This window comes from Anneissia japonica, unplaced genomic scaffold (genome assembly GCF_011630105.1).
Source record: "Anneissia japonica isolate Jap-2015-1 unplaced genomic scaffold, ASM1163010v1 scaffold11229_len202898_cov190, whole genome shotgun sequence".
Classification (NCBI taxonomy): domain Eukaryota; kingdom Metazoa; phylum Echinodermata; class Crinoidea; order Comatulida; family Comatulidae; genus Anneissia; species Anneissia japonica.
In genome coordinates, this window is record NW_022743271.1 from 28,115 (window position 1) to 51,443 (window position 23,329).

At 33.6% G+C, this 23,329-nt stretch overlaps 2 protein-coding genes across 6 annotated transcripts in view; one reads left to right on the forward strand and one right to left on the reverse strand.

The window, feature by feature from the left end:
- Positions 1-1,944: 1,944 nt before the first annotated feature.
- Positions 1,945-8,382, forward strand: LOC117119432 (15-cis-phytoene desaturase, chloroplastic/chromoplastic-like). Of its 2 annotated transcripts, XM_033264259.1 has the most exons (8): positions 1,945-2,088; positions 3,049-3,165; positions 3,609-3,764; positions 3,909-4,061; positions 4,459-4,581; positions 5,563-5,711; positions 6,568-6,653; positions 6,935-8,382. In XM_033264259.1, exons 1-8 carry the CDS (start codon positions 2,049-2,051, stop codon positions 7,704-7,706), a joined length of 1,596 nt encoding a protein of 531 aa, XP_033120150.1. In that variant the 5' UTR covers positions 1,945-2,048; the 3' UTR covers positions 7,707-8,382. The 2 variants fall into 2 exon arrangements, with proteins under 2 accessions (XP_033120150.1, XP_033120151.1); XM_033264260.1 differs by lacking the exon at positions 1,945-2,088 and having other exon boundaries at positions 3,049-3,161.
- A 154-nt stretch (positions 8,383-8,536) lies between these two features.
- The window catches only part of LOC117119430 (double C2-like domain-containing protein beta), a 44,410-nt gene continuing 29,617 nt past the window's right edge, over positions 8,537-23,329 (reverse strand). For 2 of the 4 annotated variants that reach the window (XM_033264253.1, XM_033264252.1), the window contains exons 9-17: positions 22,291-22,350; positions 17,952-18,155; positions 17,038-17,192; positions 15,679-15,788; positions 15,113-15,239; positions 14,221-14,375; positions 13,915-13,996; positions 13,416-13,512; positions 8,537-13,188 (exon numbers count right to left, since the gene is read on the reverse strand). In XM_033264253.1, the coding sequence (XP_033120144.1) occupies positions 13,055-13,188; positions 13,416-13,512; positions 13,915-13,996; positions 14,221-14,375; positions 15,113-15,239; positions 15,679-15,788; positions 17,038-17,192; positions 17,952-18,155; positions 22,291-22,350 (1,124 nt within the window). In that variant the 3' untranslated portion in view covers positions 8,537-13,054. The remainder of the gene's footprint in view (positions 13,189-13,415; positions 13,513-13,914; positions 13,997-14,220; positions 14,376-15,112; positions 15,240-15,678; positions 15,789-17,037; positions 17,193-17,951; positions 18,156-22,290; positions 22,351-23,329) is intronic. The other 2 variants (XM_033264255.1, XM_033264254.1) reach the window with 1 other exon arrangement.

The window sequence follows — 23,329 nt, forward strand, 5'->3', positions numbered from 1 at the left end:
ATGATAATAATAATGATAATAAATAATGATAATAATAAAAATAATAATATTAATAATAATATTATTAATAATAATAAGTAAAAATAATAATGATGATAATAATAATAATAATAATAATAATAATAATAATAATAATAATAATAATAATAATAATAATAATAATAATAATAACAGCATATCAACTAATTTAAGGTATTGATGTAAATATTATTTTCGTAATTTGTATTTTAAATATTGTAGTAATAAAATAATAGATAGCTCATATAAATTTTATAGACATGCTGAAGGCGTTGGAGAAAACATACAGCGGAAAAAGAAAACAACTGCAGTAATGAACAACTGAAAACATAAAGCCATTAAAATATCCTGGAAATTAAACAACCATTACCACTCCGTTTACTACCAGCACTTTGAAGCCCCGGTTTACCAGCACATTTTTTTGAAGCCCAAGCTATCTATTATGTTCTTGTAAATAAGATGTCAATGAAAACCAGTAGGCACAATTATCACAGATCTAGGTTAGCCGATTTTCAACCATACAGAACAAATAAAATTATAGGCATAGGCCTACTATATTTAACTCAGTGGCGTAACGAAGCGGCCGGAGGCCCCTGGGGAGGTGCCTTGGGGGCCCAGAGGCTGGGGCCGTGGGCGAAGGGCCCTGATGGGGTCTGGGAGCGAAGCCAACTTCGCCGCTCCGGTGTTTTTTATGCCTTATTTAGACATTCGAATTCTAATGTATCGTGCAGTGACTCCAAAAAAGCATACTTAATTCTAACTAAGATATCACTAATAAACAAGAAGAGTCAATTAAAATCAAAATGCCCCAATCACTCGGCAGACTTTGGCTTGGAAAAGGGCCTTGGTTATTTGTTTGTCAAAAAACCGGCCCGTACGCAGAATTTTTATTGGATGGGGGAGGCACTGGAACCTCCTCCGAATGGCCGGATATTTAACTCTCATACAATTTGAAGAGATCATTTTCTTTTTTCCAATTTTTTTTAAAGGATCCAGAGCTTCATTGACAATCGCACAATATTATCTGATATATTTGTCTAGACAACCTCAAATTTTTCTGTATTGTTTTTGACGTTTCTTTGTGTATATTATTTCTTGCTTTACCCAGTCTAACATTCCGGGCCTTGGCGATGCGAAGGTGTAAATCCTCGCCTCATATCAACATGGCGAGAATAAAGATGATTTCAGTGAACCTTAGAAAGAAAATGAGTTTATACGCGGACCGTGAACAGTGGCGGATTTAAGTGCAAAAAAAAAAGTCTGAGAATGCCATGTCCCTAGAAGTGCCATAAGCATAAACATAATGTTTCTTACCTCAGCCACCAACCATTGGGAGGCTGAGGTTGGTGGGCCCTGCATTTGTAAAACTTCCTCCCTGCCTCCACCCCCCCCCCCACCCCACCCCCTCCCTCCTTTTCGAATTCATGGACCTGCCACTGGTGAATCATTGACACGCAAGCGGCGGGGAAAACACTCAAATTTATCACAAAAGCGTATACAGTATACAGTTCGTTGCTTTACGATGAATTAGGCGGTCCTATAGTTTAAAATTGCTCTGAATAATCCAGAAGGTTAGGGTGGATCTGAGACAACTATAGGCCTACAAGAGTGAGTTTTAAATTTTCTACCCCTTGAAAATGTGGACCTTTGGTAATTTGGGGGTGTGGGAGTGCGTACGCACCCATCGTAACCCCTTCCTTCCCCCTTTCCTGCGTAGGCCTACGCGCCTGAAAAAAGAATATAAATGTACTGGCCCAGTGAGTGCTCATAGCCGTTATGCAACTGATTTAACCTTCATCGGTGGTACCATGGAGGTATAAAATATTTATTTATTTTTATACCTCCATGGTGGCACGTAGGCCCTACACGGTACCCGTTGGTGACCGTAAGTTCTCGAATTCTGAATTTCTATTGGCTGGGTAAATGTGGCTGATCAATGTTCAATGTTCAATGCATGGGGTGATGAAGAAATGATGAATTATTAATTGTGATTTGCAGTACTGTGCTTACTCCTTCATACACATAGCAAGATGGGAGCGACAAGTTTATTTTATTTGTATATTTTCTATGGTAAGCCAGGATTCACAACTTGTTAACCTATAGGCCTAGGTTAATATTACCTAGTTTAGGCCTAGGCTGCTACACGGTATTGTTTTGGGCCTAGCCCTATGCAACCAACCTTCGCCAGCATGGCGAATACAGAAACAGCGTAGCAGGCCTAGGCCTAACTAATGTTATTAATATATTATATATCATCTTATGAACCTACACAGAATTATGAAAGCATAATTTAATAACATAACTCCGAATGGTCTTTAATACGGTAAGTCTTAACGGGAATACTACAGGGATATCGTCGTCCACAAGAAAGGGGATTCCCCAGATTACGTAAGTATCTTCTAGACATTACCGTGTTGCACTCCGTCCAGATAGGCCATAGAATGTCTTTTTACAAAATATTTGAAATTTAAAATACATCTCACAATGTTTCCAGGCTAGTATACGCCTATTTTCTTTAACCAGTATTGGTAAGAAGGGGCATCTACGGTTTTTATGCAGTGGAGGGTAATTTTGGTATAGTAGATTGTTAACATTAAAACTGCGTAACTGTTAAATCTTTCTTTAAAATTATAAACACAGGCAAGGGCCAGGAAACATGCCCTACAAATACATGTTTTTTAGATATATCATAAATGCTTGAATAAGCACCACAGCGCTACCTATCTCACGTATTCCTGTATTTCGGTAGGCCTATCATAGGTCCTTACGTCATTGTAAATTGTATGTTGTGTTATTTTAATTTAATCATTTTAAAAATGTATACATTGTATTTAAAACCCTGTTTCTCAAAGTGATTCATTACACACTGGGGTAATCTCTCGGTGCTTATTCTAGAATGACGCTTAGCAAAAAGTCATGTTTGGGGCGGCGCTTTAATTGAGTGCGGCGTTTATTCGAGCATTTACGGTAATGAAAAAAGAACGAAAAACATATTTGATTAAAATATTTAACCGTATGCAAATATTTCAGGATGTTTTTTGGTTGGATGTCAAGCATTTCCAAAGGCACCTGTCAAGATTCCGCCCGTGAATCCTGACGATGCAGCAAGACTTCCTGCAGGTGTCAACAGATCTGTTCTCATCGTAGGTAACAGACTCTTATACAGTTTGCTGGTTTGATACATTTGCATTACTGTAATTCCATCTTCAATTTTTCATTACTATGGCAACTTCAATGGCCAAATTCAAGCATAGATTGCTGATTAAAATGTAATGATTTAAGATTTGTTTAAGCTATATTACAGAAAATAACAAATTTTATATTCAGTACATTCTTGACATTCTTAAAAATGTGGGCTTTTTCTAAATTGGGGGTTGAGGGATGTGCATACACCCATTGCATCCTCCTGAATATGGGCCTAGCAGAATGCGTAAAAAAAAAACGTAAAAAATTGTCAAAAATGTTGTAGGGGACAGGGGCCTCTTAACCCGGTGGAACATTTTCAAGCCTAGGGTAGTATTACCCTGGGCTGAACTAGAGCTAGTTTTGTTATTTTTCTAACCATGCCTAAATTATTCTTGGTTTTGTAGGCGGAGGCCTTGCAAGTCTTTCGGCAGCTTTGGAACTTTCAGAGAGAGGTTTTCAAGTGAAGATTCGTGAGAAGGACATGGTTCTTGGCGGCCGTCTTCATACTATAAATGTTGAGCGGCTTAACCAATCATGGCCAATTGAACATGCCTTCCATGGTAAATAATTATAATTATTGTTAGGTTTTTAATGCATAATTTATATTTTTCAGTAATTATAAAATGATACTAATAATGCACACATTAAAGTTTCCTTTTCATATATTAAAAAAAAATTAAATGTATATATTCTTTTTAATTTAGCTTGGTTTTACAACTATCACCAGTTTAAAGATATTCGCCAAAGACTTGAGATTAATGGTAATTTTAAACCGTGGAAAGCCGTTGACTATGTTTTCAAGAATTATTTACCAGAGCATATATATAGCGAGGGTCCTTTTCCACTTAACCTTATAGGTGAGTACTGTAGATACTACCAAATTTGACATAGATTTTGAAAGAAGGGTTGTGGAGAAGTGTGTAAAAAGTAATATTAAAACAGAGAATAAAGTGGTGTAAGAGCAGTGCTTCAAGGTTTTTGAAATACACTAAATGGAAACATCAAATTTTGGGTACAGCCCTCTCTGTTAAATAAAAAAATTCACGTTGGCCCTCTGATATTTATGCCCACCCCTGCTGTATATGGAGAAATTGTAAATATGCTGTGTAAATAGAAAATTCTTGATATTTATTATTATTATTTATTGTCAATAATAATTATCATCATCATCATTAATATGATGGTATTATTTCTTTTTTATCAGTTTAGTATGTATTTACATATACATGTAAAAAAATGTATTTTCTTCTGCAGGTATTATTAATCGCAGTCCAAACCTTGAATTAACTAATGCAATTAAGTCCGTCTTATCACTGCCCGACTTGTTTTACTATAATTATGATACAGTTTTTGAGAAATATGCAAATATATCACTCGGTAAGTAATCTTTTTATTACTTATTTATAAATGTTAATGCTCTTGATAATCATTTAAATAGATCATGACTGTACAGTGTTGAATTAGATAATGTTATTGTTCATGAGTTAAGATAGTCAGATTTGTTTGTAACAATAGGATCGATAGATTTTTTCGGATAACCCACAAATGTCTGGAGAAGACTTATTTCCAGTCGGGTGCTTCTGGTGGTGATTTTTTGGCAGTACACTGAGAGACAATTACCTACTCTTTCCCGAATAGTGTACTGCGTTCTTTAACGTGTACATGGGAATGCACACAGGACCAATAGCTTAAATGTCTCATCCGAAGGACACAAAGACAGTGATGGGAATTGAATATGAGGGATCATGAGGTGTCTTTTTTAAATACTTGAGCATGATTTTTGTTCACAGCAAATTTCCAGTCGATGCATCTATTGCCATGGTGTAAAATTTTTGGAGATATTCCTTTAGGTCTGCATGTCTCGCCAAATTTAACACAAAGGCAGAGAGGTGTGTGCAGCCTAAGTTATAATAGACTTAATGACATGCAGAAACATCAAATAATAATTGAGATTATAAAGTCTGTGGTGATGTCATCACTTTTATTTGCACTGATATTCCTATTCCCCACTGATCACTGATCAATATAGTGCCTCCAAATTTTTGCGTCTCGTGTGCAAAAAAGCTCAAAGCTGGGGGTGATTTTAATACAGCAAATTGCGATGGAATATTGCCTTCAGCCCTGCAGGCTTTAGGCAATTTTTTCAGGAAATAATGGCTACTTCGGCTTCTATTTCTTATAAGTGTACTCAAAACCTGACTATGATTGCTTAATATTCTTAAAAGTTTGAAATCCTATAATTGATTACAATTAAAAATAGCTTTAAATGTTGTTACACCTCTACAAATTAGATGATTGTTACCCCACCATGCAAGCATAGTATGTTCTGTATACTGTAACATTTGCCTTTCTTTCAAGATAACTGGGCAAAGGAGAAGCACGTTGATGAAGCTTTCTATAACATCATCATGCGTCCAGCATTGTCCGTGACGCTTAACGAGAGGCATACAATCAGTGCGGCTGAAATGTTAACATACATGCAACTTTACTTTCTGAGTGAACCGGAGGTGAGATTTCTTTTGAAAAAACCTTATGTAAACTGATAGGATAGGCAAGAAATAATTGTAGTACTAGAAGGTTAGCTTGATATTTTGAGAACTACTCAGGGGAGCGATTGATAGCAGAGATGCTGTACTAAACTGAATTCCAGTCCCTAAATTTTGTCTTAATCTGTGAAATGGTGTTCCATATTACTTCTTTGCGCCAATGGCGTTCCATACTAAACTTTTTCTTGGTTTCAAATGTTAACTTTGACAGATAATTATCTTTTTTGCAATAATGCTATATTTTGCAATATAAAAATGAGAATGTGGAACTAAATAGAAGTAGAAGCAGTTTGGCGCAGCTGGAACGGTTTGGTGTCCCAACCTCGAGGTCGGGGTTTCAATCCCTCGCTGTGCATTTTGCTTGTGTCCTTGGGCAAGACACTTTATCTGCATTGCTTCTCTCCACCCAAGAGTATAATTGGGTACCTGGTGGGATTACATGCCCCCTGCGCTGATTACCAGCAGCAACACTTAGCATATGGATCCAATGACCAGGGAAAAAGAACTTCAGTGCTTCGTAACTGAAAAGAAAGGCGCTATACAAATAACAAGTAACAAGTAAATCTCAGAATTCAGAACTAAAATCCATTCCAATGAAAACTTTATGGTCATTTTTAGTATTTTAATCAACTTTAGTTGAACTAATTTGCTGCAATGGGGGGTGCGTCCGCACCTCTGCATCCAGCTTATGCCCATGTTGCAGGCAACATAAGCGCTGTCATATGTGTAGGAAATCCCACTTAAAGAATCCTATTTGAAGGGGCCTGAAGACATCACACTATATACAGCACTACCACATTTGTTTTGTACATTTCAGGCTGATGGAAGAGAAACCACAACCAAAAACTATCAAGATGCGATAATAGGTCCATGGACAAAAACACTAGAACACCTTGGAGTCAGGTAGAAATTCAGTGTACATTTCAGCTTAAATTTATTTTTAAGTTACAATCGCTTTTTGTATTTATTGAATTGCATTTTGTCTTACTGATAATTATTTTAAGGGTAAATTAAGCATTTTCATTCATCATTTTATTTATTGATTTTCTAATGTTATTGTAATGTTTTTCTTTCTGTCTATATCATGATTGTTTAATCAACATCGACCAACTTTTTTATTTGTATTCTTCCTTAATCATTCCTCATTGAAGGAAACCACTTATTGATGTTTATATTTTTCCCAGAATTCAGACAAATTCTACGGTGAAATCCCTATATTTCAATTCAACAACTGGAAAAGTAGTTTCTACTGAAACCAAAGAGCAGTTTGATCATGTGATTCTAGCGACAGACTTAATCGGTACTCAAAAAATCCTGAATAAGACCCAACTGAACTATCCGCTAGACTCCAGTATTGGAAGGAAGCTTCAATGTTTACAAACTAAGGTGGGGAAGTTGCCAACAGCACCGCGGTACAAGGTTTTCCGGGCCTGGTTTGACAAACAACTTCACAATCGCCCTGACATTCTTGAGACACCAGATTACACGCCGGTTAACCTGATCGCTCAGTATCACATGTTGGAGGAACAGCCTGCGATGTGGGCAAATAAAACTGGTGGATCTGTGCTGGAATTCCATCTTTACACATGGCAGCAAAAAGATATTCCGGATGCCGCCGTCTGGGATATTATTAAGCCTACAGTTAATCAAATTTATCCAGAAATATGTGATGAGAATTTCACGATGCTAGCCTACCATGTTAATTCATTTGAAGATAATTTCCCATCTTTTAAAATCAAAACAGAAGTGTACAGACCCAATGTCACATATCCAGTAGAATGTGGTATTCCAAATTTGAGTTTTGCTGGTGATTGGCTCCATACATCATATCCCTCAGCATTAATGGAACGTTCTGTGTCCACTGGCAGGCAAGCAGCCAATCATATCCTTCTAACAGAGCGTATTCGCCAGGTTTCTTTACTAGTCACTAGTTCCTATGGTCCTGGAATACTTTAAATTTTCATTAGAGTTGACCGACTAGGTGATTTTCACCTGTTTGGTCCTTCCTAGTCTGTTTTGATTTATTGTTATATTTTGGGGAATTAATTTTAGGCGAAAAATCAGTAAGATTAAATTATAATTTGTAACTATGGTATGGTGGTTAAGTTGCCCACCTTCAAATCCAAGGTATTGGTACAACCCTGATTTTGTATTGATTTTTGTATAAATTAAGGGTGGCAAAGTTGTGTGATCTGTGGTTTGCTTTGATTAACCAACCAAACACATACACATAATCTCAAATACCTTATTTATTTGAATTAATGCCTCAGGGTGTTCATTGTTCAGAAGGGTTTTTTTAGGGGTAATTTATTTGAGGGAAGCATTTTCTTTTTGGTGTAAAATGGATATGTATACTCAAATAAATGCCCCTTAATTTCACTGTAAATGTGGAACTACGCCACATAATTATTGTCAAATGTGTTATTGCATAATCTCTAACAGGTTAGAAAAAATGTAATTCTACTATAGTAGAACATTAATAGAGTGTGTTGAGAATGATGTTCCTCCGATTGGATTTTAGTCATTTATGTCTCGGGGCATTTATTTGATTGAGGTGTTTATTCCAAATGAGGCTCTAGAGGTGCGTTTATTCAAAGCGGGGGCGTTTATTCGAAATAAATATGGTATGTATTGTCTGTGAATCCGGAATTAACCAAGCCTATCATCAACAGCCTTCAGATTTATAGAACTAAAGGCTCAAACATGATCATCGCTCTCATTAAACATGCTTTAAAAGTAATATTAAATGCGATCAGCAATAAAGAAAAACACACTTATATATATCATAATTTTACATATCTACTTTAATTTCTTTTTCATACAGTGAACCGATATACTTTTTTCTTTACAATGCTATAGTTGAACAGACTAGCTTGAACAAACCCGTTTTATATTTTTCTCAGTATACATTGTGTTTGCATTATATAATGGTCACAAGGAACAGAATAAGGTGTCTTGGTCACTTTACATTTTTAACAAATTCTTATAAGACGGTGAAAGGTAATCAGTTTTGGTCAAACGTTTGAATTTTTTAATATGCTTACCAATTTTGATGAAGTTATGATAATGCCTTACATATCCATATTAATTTGTATTTTGATTTTGATTGATATCGTCAGCATAATATGTAATTAAACAACATTGGTATTAATAAATTACCTGATGAATAACTATTTGAACATGAATTATGAAGCTGATTAATTATTATAACATTAGCAGATTAATTAAGCACCTGTTTAATAATTAACTTAATATTATCTCATTATAAAAGATTAAGCAGCTGGTTTCATTTAACTTGTACATCAAATGAAACTGATTTCTATTCAAATTTGCAGTAATAAGCATTAGTGTCGATACATTTTTCTTTACTTATTAGGTGTATATAATGATTTTAATAATGATATTAGGATAAAATCCATGCTGAATCATTTGTGCCTTATGTAAAGTAGATAAATATAATGAACATATTGCATGAACATTATTGGAAGCTTTATCAAATTATCTCGCCAAGTGTAGACATACAGGTAAATGATATATAACACTAATTTTATACAATTTGATAATTCTAATTCATGTCTATAAACTATTAACAATACAATGCAAATTACTGAGCATATACTCAATAATTAATATATAAAATTACAAAGGCTGAATTTGAGAAATAAAATGATTTCTGTGTTGTACAATTGTAAATTGTAATAGTAAAGATTAAAATTAATTGAAAATGATGAAAAAAAAAAAAGATTTTATTGTATAATAATTATCAATGGTCGTCTTTAAACATATACTGTCTTTAGTAAAATCTAAAAAAAAACAAAAAAACCATAAAGAAATTCAGAGCATTGAATTGATAATTAAAATGATCAATTGCAGTAATGCTATATTTCTGCTGCCACAAGAAATTAGGTTTTGGCCTGCTCCAGACAGTTGATTCCATGCCAAAAAATGGTTCTTCAGCACAATAAATACTCCCCATAGAAAACCATTTTTTAAAGAATTGTTCCTAGAAACAATTTAACACCATTAGTTTCAACTTCCAATAATACACAGATTGACATTTTTCTCTGAATTACAGACCTTTTACTAAAAATACCAGCAAATAAAATTTTTCATTTAAAATTTCAATTGAAACCTAGCAATAATTAATTCATATATTGAATTATATTTTCCTAAGTTACAATCCTGGTAGGGGAATGGAAGGAGGAGTGGAAGAGGGGAGGTGGAATAGAGGGTATAGCTTCATATCTAAACATGATGCCTGTGTAAAATATATATATCCTGAGACATCAATGCTATGGTTGGCTGTGAAATAGTGCATGCCGACATGATGAATATTGATGGTTAAAATATAAATATCCTGAATCCTCAAAGCTGTGATTGGGCATGATGTAAAATATCTCATTAGATATGCTTGATAAGTTTTACTTTATGATGTCAGCAAGTTGGGACAATGGGTTTGAAAACATCACTTTACAATCATATTGCACTCCAGTTTTCATTATCATTCTACTTGTGATACAACAAAAGTATTGCCTATTTCACAATACTATCATTTCACACAACAGGGTTCAAATATTCCTTGGATCTTTACTAATCAATACTAATATATTTATTTATTATATTATTGTTTAAAATTATATGCATTTCAAATGATTGTCTATAAATATTGCAATATGGTAACACAAATAAATAGTTTTTGAATTATAAGCACACAAAACTGATATTAAATATGATCATATTAATGCTTAGTGAATGTTGTTAAAGTATAGTAATAACATAAAAGCAGCAATAAAACTAACATTATTAATATTAACAATAATAATATTATTTATTAAATAATAATATTAACAAAGCTTTGTAACAAAATTAACTACAGCAGTGGTTGTTTATAAAGTGTGCTGACTTAAGTTTAAGCCTCTCCCATATTCTATGCAATGCTTCAGGCAGTTATGTACTATTAAATAAACCAGTTCTATGTTGTTTCCTTAAGCACACCCCCTGATTTTTAGCAATACACCAGACCAAATATACTTCAGACCTTAAGCTTTTAGGTCAGATACATCTTTTACAGTATCTGAGATTATGTCAAAATTAAATCGGATGCATGCCCTATGACAGAAGCCCACACTCTCTTTGATACCGTTTTGTGGTATGCTTATAGCAAAGTCAGAACACTCATATGTTACAGCACTTTAGCACACAGTCAATATTGCAAGTACCTGTACTGTATTTATAAATAGGTTTACATACAAATATAATTTTTCTTTTTTCTAAGTTCTAAAATATAAACTATTCATTAATTTTAGAGGATAATTTGTCACTATCTCATATTGTAGTTTTATATCTTTTCATTCAGCAGATTTAAATAACAACCAAGTTACAGGGTTGATTATATTATATATTACAGTATAATTATTTATAAGTTGTAATTGCCAACTGTCAATAAATTCATTCATTTTGTCAAGTTAAAAATGGCCTTGAAACTGAGCTGCATTGAGTAAACATCTATAATAATCATAATTATTAACATTACTATTATTATAAATATAATAACAAAGATAATAATATAATGATTTTATATTGTTTGTATATTATAATATTTACGTTGGTATTAAATATTTCTTCATTAACTGCACATTGCTAGCTCTTTGCAAACATATAGTGTTAGTATCTAATGAATTACATTGGCTTATACAATAATACTACCCAACTCATTATTAAACATTCCTTATATTTTAGTAAATAAAAAACTGTAATGCTTTTTATATATCAACATTAACTACATACCATACTTGTTTAGGAATATTAGCCAATAAAATATGGCTGCATTTTAATCCTACATTTAATAGGATTTGGCTATCAATGTTTTTAATCAGTTGCTAAGAAAAATATCTAACTGATACATTTTAAGTTTTTTAAGCCAATTGATATTAGAGATTAGCAACATGTAGGTTGGTAAACCTGACTATCAAATTTTATTTGACAAAAAACTGTTGTATGGCCATATAAAGTCATGATGTGCCTATATATGGTCACGATGTGATGTCATCATGACCATATTTAGTCATAAAAAATGAAATTTGGACAGGGCTTTAGTTAAGACTATCATATGCACGATGACATTTGCGCGAGTTGAAAGTGTCTGTACATGCTCATGCACATTCACATTTCTATCGAAGTTATCGCTGTAGCGAAATCGGTAGTTTGAACAGTTTCTACTTTTTCGAAGCGGAAAAAGTGCGCAACCAACCAGAGCTTAGGAACCGTCCTGATGCCTACGATTCGTGTGAATAAATTCGCCTAGAGGAAAACAGGTTTAAATAAGACACACTATTCATACTGGACTTTTTCGCTATAAAAAAAGCCTGGTTATTCTATCTGGTCTTGATTAGATTGGTCGAACTGGCCTATCTATTATAGGAATGCTAATTACTGTATATACTCCTGGTGGATTAACTACAGTTATATATTGTAATGGTCGTGTATAATTATGGCAGTGAACCAAAATTAATTTTCATCATTACTACAACTACAAGAGTAGCTGGTGACAAAAATATTTGGCACCCATTAATGATTGTTGACAATGGTTTGTGTCTGAAATGTTTATGATCACAATCAGTGATGTAACCAGGGGGTATTTAGGATGTCCGAGCACCCCCTTTTTGTTCAAATGTGGAAAAAAATAATAGTAAATTAATGAAAATAAATGGCAAAGTAAGTTACTTAACTTACTTTAGATGTTAGCAACCAATTTATGATGTAGTCATAGATATACTCTAAACCTAGTTTTGTGCCTTCAGAGGATATAATATTTGTATTCAGCACCCCCTTTTTACAATTCTTGATATGCCACTGACAATTATATTTTGCCAACAGTAATGGTTAGAGGTTGGCCAAAATGATAGCTGGTCACAATGATAATAGGCAAAGATTGGTGGCAATCGAAGTTGGTAACAAAACTTACAGTTTGTAACAGAAAATTGATATATCAATGCTTACAAAATAAAAAGACTACTTAGTCAAAATAAAGTAAATATTTGATACTTTGAAAGATTGCTGCAAATTTTAACTAATCGTTCTAAAGAATAAAAACAAATTTCCAAACAATTTCCACCAACACTTAACAAATAACTTTTCGTTTAAATGTAAAACTTCCAACAGAAGATAGTGACAAACTTTTATGACATTTATATGCTAAATCTACATTAATCAATAATTAACTACCAATATTCATTTTTGCACTCAATCATATTTTGTTTCAATATGTATTGCTGTAGGATTGCTGATGGTAATCACCAACAAATTTATGGCTCAATCTCTCCAAACTCCTCTCTAGTTAGTACATGCCAGCGCTCAAAGCGTTTGTCGGAGTACTTCAATGTTTCAAACCAATGCTTCAAACGTGGACCCTTTGCATGTATCCCAAGCTGTACACCTCCTAGAAAAAAAAAATTAATTAAAAATATATTTACATTTAATTATTTTGATTGTTCTTCTTTGAATTATTTTTACCATCTTTGCCATTTGATTGTATTTTATTTTATGTGTTGCTGGGCTCCAGAGGGTAACAATGTTTTTACACTGATCAGCTCATCCAGGGTAAAGAAGAAATAAATAAAAATACTAAATTTATAACAATAATATAAAAAAAAAAAAATAGATTACCTAGGTAGTCATTAGATTTGCCGAAATCATGATCCCAGACTGTTACCTCCAAAGTCTTCTTAGACAATTCACTGTAATTCACATCATAGGAAAATTCCTACAAAGAAATACATAATATAGCAATAATGGTAGAAGCCTGGTAAAGAATACTTTAATCCAATTTATCCTCAATTTACTTTCTTAAAGCAGTGTTTGTACAGGGAAATTATTAGATTGATTTTGGGTGTTTGAAGAGGGCACCACAGACAAAGATGCTGTGAAATCTACGCAAAAAAAAAATCAAAAGCATCAAGACAAAACACAGAAAAATACTGTAAACACATCTTAAAATGCAGTGGTGGACCTTTCATATTGTATTATTTGACCTTATTCCTACCCTTCCTGATATACTCCTACTTTTGGACCTTATGAGGTCGGTTTTTACCCACTAGAACCAGAACAAAACAAATTAAAGAGGTCACATCTACATAGGAAGACAGAGTAATTTAAGAATGCTTACTTCATGAAACTCTGGGTTGAGAGTTCGTTTTTTAACGCTGGTCTTGAACCTATACTTTTTACCCTGTTCCGGTTTCAAACACCTGGTAGGAAAAAAATAAAGTTACATAATGATAAACTGTCTTGAGCTTATGGTTTAGTGTGTAGCAAATGTGAAAATAAAATCCTTATATTGTACACACTATTGCTACATAAAAATTGAACACAAGCTATAAATAACCACATTATCTATGAATATATAATTGATATATATGAATGGTTGCAATACACCACATAGATATAATTGACATTATGTAAAGTATCTTACACTTTAACGTAAGGGTCTGAATATCCATTTGAGTCCATAGCTGCTAAACCAGCGCAGCGTACAATGCCAACCAAAAGTTGCTGCTTGGAAGATACATACTTCAAGGAGATGAGAACTTTTCCTTCGCTGTCACCTAATTCTTCATCTTTATCCAGCTGGTAGAAAACGAAATAATAAATAAATAAATCACCACATTGAAACGGTGCAAACTTTGCATATTACCAAATGCCAATACCAGAATCACCTTTTTCATTTTTTAAAATAAAAAAATTACTGATCAATATGGCAAAAAAAAAAGGATTGGATTGGATTTGTTTGGATTTATTAGGTGTGAACACATAACCCACAAAAGTCTGAAGTCTTCTTTCCAGCATTGATTTGGCAGTACACTAGTATACAAATATTTACTGGTTTGAGGGGCATAGTTCAAATTATAGACTCTGGTGATCTGGAGGCTGTGTCCTGAGACGAAGCTGAGGGACAGAGTACAGCATCCAGATCACCAAGGATTTTAAATAGAAATATGACCTGATTAAAATCCCAGTAAACATTTGTTTTATATACCACTACATAGATTGACCCACTAGGAGGGCATGGCTGGAACTAATGCCTAGCTTTTAACCAATCAAGTTTGACTGTTTGTTCTTTAACGTGCACATGGGCCGTATTGACACAGGACAACAGCATAAATGCCTCTACTGAAAGATGGTGCATTTTTTTTTTCTAATACTTGCATTCCCCTCCAGCTGAAACAAAACAGGAGCAGCAGATGGAATTAAAATGTGTACCAAAGGTTAACAATGGATCTCCATGGTTAAACACAAACACACAGTGGCTACCACTAGTTTAGCTGACTGACCTAAGCTGCTCTGATCCAGGTGAATTAACTTACAGGTAAAGGCTTTTGAAGGTAAACACTACATGTCTTGGTGGTATGGGGAGTGAGTTTCCTCAGTGGAAGTCTGTGTTCTCCAATGAAATCATTATGTCCCAATCTGTCTTCATCCATTACAGTTAGTCTGAAAGCATAATTAAAATATATATAACTGCGTATACTTGTGGAATAACACTGCCTATATTAGAGTGGGCTAGCAGTTGCCATCAAATGATTAAATGTGCCCAGTTAAGCAGAAAAAGATATAAGCTCAAACATTACTCTAAATAATAGAAAAAATCCAACACAAACATGGTGTTGTACATTATAAATCACATGTGCATTATTAAGGTTTAAGTAATGGATAGTTGTGTCTAGTTGTGTTCAATTCAGTTAACCAAGAAAAAAATGACATAAATAATTCAATACAACCACGGTAGACTTAATTATACTAATGGACAGGTATCATTGAATAGATAATTAAAACAGTGAACTAACGTCACCTATTTTCTGCATACAATGATGACAATGTTCATAATAATGATGTTTGAAAAATTACCACATATGCAAATCTAATGCATTACCTCAACGTCTTTCGTTGGAGATCCTCATCAGTCACACCAAAGTATGTCAACGTCTCATTAAACTCTGGGTTTAGTGTCTTACTCATAGTTTTAGTTCTCAACTTCGAGGACTGAAAAATTAAAAATATTTCAAAAATAAACATGGATTCAAAAATTGCAGCAAGGTGGCTGCCATTGGGTCACATTGTAAGACACTCTCAAAGTTACAATGCATTCAACGCTACAAAACTGATGTTATCTACAGCATGTATTTGAATGTTCTGCTCCAAAATTCAACATACAGAGAAAACAATTTTTACCTTGATTTTTTATTTGACACAAAATATACAATGAAATTTGCGCATATGCATGTCAATATGGCTGTTAAATTAAGCTCAGTCCCCAAGACAAATGGATAAACAACAACATTAACACATATAATGTTAAAATCAAATAGACAATAATACAGTGCTCAAATATATAGGAACATGATGTAATAAATTGTATCAAACATAGTTCATCAACGAAAGTTCCTTATTAGTGTAAAAAAGAGGTCACAGGTGGGAATCGACCACGCAATCTCTTGCTACCTTGGCAAGTGTCATACCGTTTAGCCAAAGACTTATAACTTTACCGGTTTAGCCCACCAAGGCCCATACGATATTATTACGGATTTAAGACCACTAGTCTCTCTCAGTGGCGGCACGGCTTAAGGCCCCCATCTGTCTGGTCAAGCCCCCCCATCGGCCAAAGCTCGTCAGGCAGTCGGACCAAAAAAAAAAAAACAATAGGCCTAGTTTTCCCATCTCAGCCATTTCTGGCCATCTAGAAGTCCCAATTAAAAAGAAAAATCTCGTTTTGGGAGGAGGGGTGATCCCCCCTCCCATACCCACCCCTGGCTTGGTCCTTCGGCTCTCAGATAATGCTGCGTGCTATAGTTACACCCATAAATACTTAGCCCCAAGTCGGACATCTTAGCTCCCCCATAATTTATATCCTAGAGCCGCCACTGGTCTCTCTCCCTCCATACAAGCTGAGGGCTCACACATAATTGAGCGAACATTATTTTTAATCTACGTAATAGCTTATAGAGGTAGCAGCTGGTAAATCGTAGGAAATAATATTCGAACCAAGTTATTGCTTGGCAATGGGAGCACAAATAATGTATGAATCAAACAGATAATAACACAGTGTTCAAATATATAGGAATACCTTAATACAGTGCAGTTGCATAAATGCACTTGGCAATTTACTACATCAAAATATATACCTCACAGATGAATATTTAAAAAAATTGTGATAAACAGTTGAAAATAGCCCTTCAGTTTTTGGAACTTGAGGTTTAATGCCTACAATTTTTGGAAAATGAGCTGCATTTACCTTAGATGCCCCTGGCAGAAGATGTAGTTTGACGTATGGATCTGAGTAGCCATTAGAATCCATTGCTCTCAAACCCCTAGCTCTTATGATGGTGCAGTGAAGAACATTACTTACAGCATCGTATAAAACAGAGAACTCTAGTATCCCTAGTGGTGCTGAAAGGTACAGATAATCATGTAATGAAGAAAGTGAATACACTTTTGTACTAATCATTGTAAATATTATTTTAAAAAAATAATTCGGTTGTAATAATTTGTGATAAGAATGATAATTAGAATGATGAGGATGTAGGCAATAATGATGACAATGATAGTGTTGAAAATAAGGGTGATGATGATGATGGTGATATGATATGATATTAATTATCATGATGAGAACAATGATGAGGATGACAAAAATGTGGATGCACTTTAAGTTTACACTTGTTTTTTTTTATATGGATATTAAAACGAGACTTTTTTATACCTTGTTTCGCAAAGCTATTTTTTTAAAGATTATTTGAGGAGGGCGGGAAAAAAAATAAAAATTAAATTTTGTTTTCTTAGGAGAAAATAAAAATTACATTTTTTATTCAAACAGTGTAGTAATGGGATGGTTAAAAGTTGATAAATTAGGAAGAAATTTACATATCTTATTTTTGGAGATTTCAAGGCTGCAGCTGGCATAAAAAAAAACAAAAAAAAAACCAATTATATTTTTCTGAAATTTCAATTTTTTCGTAAACAGCTGGTGTGTTAAATGGCCAAATATATATACTTTTTAAAATTTGAAATCATCATTATTGGTGGGCGGCAGGTTTGCTAAACATGTTATAAAAAAAATCTTGCCTAATTCCAAGTATAAGATGAATGATTGAAAAACAACAATAAGTTACTGTCAAACAAGGATACTGTCAAATAATTATTATAGCTTACAGTCATCAGGGCTAAGGTCCATTGGAACATTGTCAGCTATCCCCAAGCCTCCTTGCTCGGCACCACCTCCCGAGTACCCAGAAGCTGAGTAATCTGTAAATGCCTTATCCATGTCGTCATGAGACTCCTGAGATCCTTGTTTTTGTGGTGGTGCTACATTTGACGTGCTTCCAGCCGACCTAACTGAACTTGTATGGCTTAGATCTGAAGAAGAAAGACGTCATATGAAACCTGCATGCCTCTCATTAAATGAGAACAATATCAAATGATTTAAATGAACTTGTAAGGTTTCCATCTACACAAGAAATCAATACCCGTTAATAACATTGTTCTATCTAAACTGATAAATCATAAATCTGCAAGAAAAGGCAATCCAATATTTGATCTTACTGAATTTGTAAGGCTTAAAAGATCACTGGAAAAGAGCAATACCAATGATGCAAATGAACTGAGGGAAGAGGCAAAAAAGATCTAAAGAAGCTTAAGTTTTAGATCGGCATAAAAAGAGCAATGTCAACGATCTAAGAATTAAACCAAAGAACAAACACAATGATCCAACTAAACTTGCAAGGCTTAAATCTGTAGCAAAGGATTACTACCAATGATCAAACTGAACCTGTACAGCTAATTCCTGAAGGTTTATAGCCTTTATTCCACTATCAGAAACAAAAGTGAGCTTGCTGCTCGAACCACTGCCTATATGGATGAATGTTGGCAAACATGGATAAATGTTGGCAAACATGGATAAATGTTGGCAAACATGGATAAATGTTGGCAAACATGAATATAAGTGCAATTGAAGATGGTAGACTACATCAAGAAGTCTTATTCCAACACGCATGATGTTGTTTACAGTGCCAACAATAAGAAATTCAAAGTAATTATGTCAGAGTGCAGTCACCCTCTTTATCATCACCTTTTATTTAGCAAAACTGGTCAAGTGATCTTTCCCAGGTGGAAGACAAACAGGACAAGAAATTCATTTCTCTTATATCTATGAGGCAATTTAATGATATTTAGAAAAGATAATTAGGTCTATGCCAAACTTTAAACTTTACATTTTAAATTAATTTAAAATTAACTTTATACATACTGCTTTTATGCCTTTTTACTTGCAATTTTAAGACCTCTTTTAGCCAATTTTTGCAATTTTAACTTTTCCAATTTTAACCTTTATATTTTAACATTTTATGATGTGATGTATCGTGTTGTGCTTTTTTTTGAAGGTGATTGTTTCTTGAAGTATATTATATTTATATATTTTTAATCTGTGAACAAACAGCCGGAATTTTAAACCGTATATTTTACAGTGTTTGACAATAAAAACTAAATTGAATTGAATTGAATCAAGGATGGTAAAACTAACATTAGATGGATGCTGGTAAACATGTAAATTTGCGGATAGTAGATTTCATGATAGACAGCCGCAGGAAAAAAGTACATTTGAGTATTGTAGACTATAATTAGAGGATGAAAATACTACTTGCATGATTGTATTCCTGCCGATGACATAATTAATGTTGAAATATTGAATCCCGACACGATGGTGTGCATTTTGATTATTGGAGTATGTATTATACTATCTTCTGTGGACCTTTCGATAATGGTATTTGTACTGTGAAAATTGCTGTGTTTGGCTTTTTTTTTAAAACACAAAATATTTCAACAGACACTGGTGCAATAATGACAGTCTATGCCAGATGATCATTTCAGTTTAATGGCTGGTATTGCTGTCTCTTTTTATATGTATAAATAAGGTAAAAGTAAAGAGGTGAAGGTAGTTGAACCTGTACAGTTCTGGAGTGTCCATCACTCTTAAGCATTGGGACCAGTCTGTGCAATGCTCTGAGGCAATTGCCATGCCTCCTCAAAGCGAGTCAATACCTTCCCAGCATATGCCAGTACCCATTGATACTCTTGGATAGAGACAAACACAAAAGTATCTTGCCCAAGGACTCAAGCTACTTGTACAGCAGGAGTTTCCGGAGGTTTTGATTTCGAGCCTCAACCACTGCACCAAATGCTTTCACACAGATAAGTTACCGTGTGTATTGTTACACTTCGGGAAATACACGCAAGGAGGTCTCCAGACTGCCAGGCGAAGGTTTAATGGCTTAGATACTTAGAAAATATTAGCGTCTATCATCTGAAGATAGTGATAGCAGGTTTAGGTTGTGCAGACTCACTCACTTTTTTTCTACTGGGATAACATGCCTGGATTCTTATCTTTAATGTTATAGCCTGTTTTATCAATAATTAACCTGTTTCATTTTAACTTGAACAAAGAGAGTTGAGTTTAAACTGGAGCACAGGCTATACTCCTAAAATCTGGTATTACTACAGTAATTACTGAAAAGTCATTTAGTATTAAAATTCTAATTGACCATAATTACAACTGGTCATTACTAAAAAGCCTTGTTAGACCATTTCAATATAACTGACCAATAATACTAAATTTTGATTGAAACTGACTGTTACTAATTGCACATCATTAGTGTCTTTGTTAAACTGACTTCAATTGAATTATTGCTGTAAAAAAAAATTAATAATTGGTATCTTGTTAACAATTACAAATTCCATAACTGAGCAGGGTGGTGGAGATAATGACAACATAATGCATACAAAACAATAAAGATACAAATATTTACATAGAAAAATTATGCTAAAATAATTTACAATAAATTAATAACGAAAAAACACCATTAACTCCTTTGTTAGCACTGTTACCTACAATACAGTAAATTCATAGATGCAAACACCTCATGATGTTTAATTTTACTTCCACCAAAATATATTGTAAAAAAAAAAAAAAAAATTTAACACGATTTGCTCATTTAAAAAAGAACCCCATTCCCGGCAAAATTTCAATTTTTAAAAAAAATCTAATTTTTGTATAATGTTATAAAGATTTATAAATATAATACGGAATTGCTAGTTTAACTGAATTTAGACATTCCTAAGAATGAAAAAAATGTAAAATAAGACTGAAATTTGATTTTTTGTGTTCCACACAAAAAAAAAAATGCGGATGAATTTTTCATGTTTGATTTTGCGATAGGTCATGAGAAGAAATATCGTAGGCGCCGAAAACATTAGCCTATCCAACGCTGCTAGGCTAGGCCTAGACTTACCTCGATTTAGGTTCTGTTATCACACATAAAAACGGCCGACATGATATTTTCAGTTGCTAGTATTGACACTTGTGAATATAATATTTCATAGGAATTATTTCAAATTTGTTAAAAAACTGATTCTGACTGAGATTTTGACTTTTAAACAAACATATCTCAACCTAACCGAACGAACGCATTGTGCGAGATGCGAAGTAAAAAAACTGATCTCACTAGAGAGGGCGCACTTTATTGACTGTATAAAGTATACATGAAAGCGAGAGTATTCCAGTGGATGCGATCTACAACCTCTGAATTTGCCTAGTAACGCATGGAAAAGAATACAAAAGTGCTTGAATACACACTCGTTTTGACGCCCTAATGTGATTTCACAAACACAATCTACTTTGATTGTGTTAGTTCGTGATGTGAGCGACGAATTAAAGGGTATATGAGATTATAGGGTAGTAAAATTGAAGGCATCATAATCATGATCTTAATTTTTCTTTGAAAATTTTAATTGATGATTAAATATGTTTTTTTTTTAGTACATAGTAAATTATTAGGTTTTAAAATGCCCATTCCAGAAAGTCTATTCTAAACCATCATTCAGGCGTAATGACTGCTTTACCAACGTCTGGTTGACAACAGAGGGCGCCATCTGGCGTTGACGACAACTTTAGCTACATCATATTTAATTCTGGCATTGCATTCCATTTGAATCATCCATTACACTTTCCTAATTATAATACAACGCACTGCGCAATACATTTTTTATGTAACACTATATATCTGGTATACACACACATATTTCTCAAAAAAAAACACTAGAACATCATGCTAAAGCTGGACTCTGGAATATGAAAGGGGAACAATGATTCTTGAGTATATATATTCTGTATACATTTTTGCATGCAAAATTTTTTAATACAATTCAAATAAAATGATATGGCAAATAAAAATATTAACCTTCACATGTGACAAAATGATTTGGACCAATGCTGAGTTTTAATATATAGATGATGATATCAACAAAAAAAACAAAATATTTTGGTTACAATAAATTAAAACAAAACGGATGATACCGGCAAATGTAGAAAATGAAACCAGGTGATATGACAGAAGCAAAATACTGACATGACATGCACCGAGGTCATGCCACCTTCGTCAAACCGCCCTCATCATGCCACCTGCGCCATGCCACCTATAACATGCTACTTGCCCCTTACCTGAGATAGAGTAATTAGTGCTAGATCGAAATGATCGCAAAGAGCTTGTACGACTCAGATCTAAGGAAAAGAATTAATAGCAGAACAGGCTGTGTATATGCAACAGGCAATGATTAAGTGTTCAACGTCGAGATTAAATATGTCACAAAAAAATATGAGTGCATAATATTAAGGTTAAAAATTTTTCAACCAGAATCAAGAAAAATGCATTCAGAAAAATGATTTCAAGTGACATATATTGCAAGTGTTATGGTAATGAATACAGTGCTCTTCATAATAATAAATAATCTATCCCAATAATAATAATAATCTATCCCAGTTATTTTCTTAATAATAATAATCTATCCCAGTTTGAACAACATAGACATTGTTTGTTTGCCCTCCTTCACCCACCTATAACTCACTGAAAAAATGTGAATGAATTTATTTTTATTTTTTGCCAGATGCCCTACAAATTAGTCTAAAGTTGTTGTCTGATGTATGATATTGCCATTCGAGGCCTCTGTGGGTTATTTTTATTCCATCTGATGAGTGAAAAAAAAAAAAAAAACTTTTTCCACCCGCCCCTATTTATCATTTTTTTAAAAAGCAGGGCAAACAAACAATTTATTTTATTTGGCCTTAATTAAGTATAAAACTATATTATTTTTCATCATAGTTGCATATTATATATATATCAAATATTGAAATTCAGTTAAGAAGATAATAGCAGAATACCATGTTCAAGAACAATTAATAAGCATATATGTTTTGCATATAATTGGTTGGTTCCTTTGTTTAATTTACCATGGAAACAGCAGAACAGTAAGGAATGTCAATTTTTTTTTGTAATGAGGAAGAAATGATATTAGAATATCATAGCAAGAAATACTAATAATATGCTAAATGATTATCAGTTACCATGGAGAAGAGATACTGGTAACAATGGCGAGGAAGACAAATCCCAAGGTAAAAAGGGATACCAATTATACAATGTTAAGTAAATATTATTTACCATTATGAGGAAATAAAAACTATTTTTGTATAAGGGTACTATGGA

Coding starts and splice junctions, on each gene's coding strand:
- LOC117119432 (XM_033264259.1), top strand. CDS start 2,049: ATGGGAGCGACAAGTTTATTTTATTTGTATATTTTCTATG. Junction 2,089..3,048: donor TTATTTGTATATTTTCTATG/GTAAGCCAGGAT, acceptor CAAATATTTCAG/GATGTTTTTTGGTTGGATGT. Junction 4,062..4,458: donor TTTTCCACTTAACCTTATAG/GTGAGTACTGTA, acceptor TTTCTTCTGCAG/GTATTATTAATCGCAGTCCA.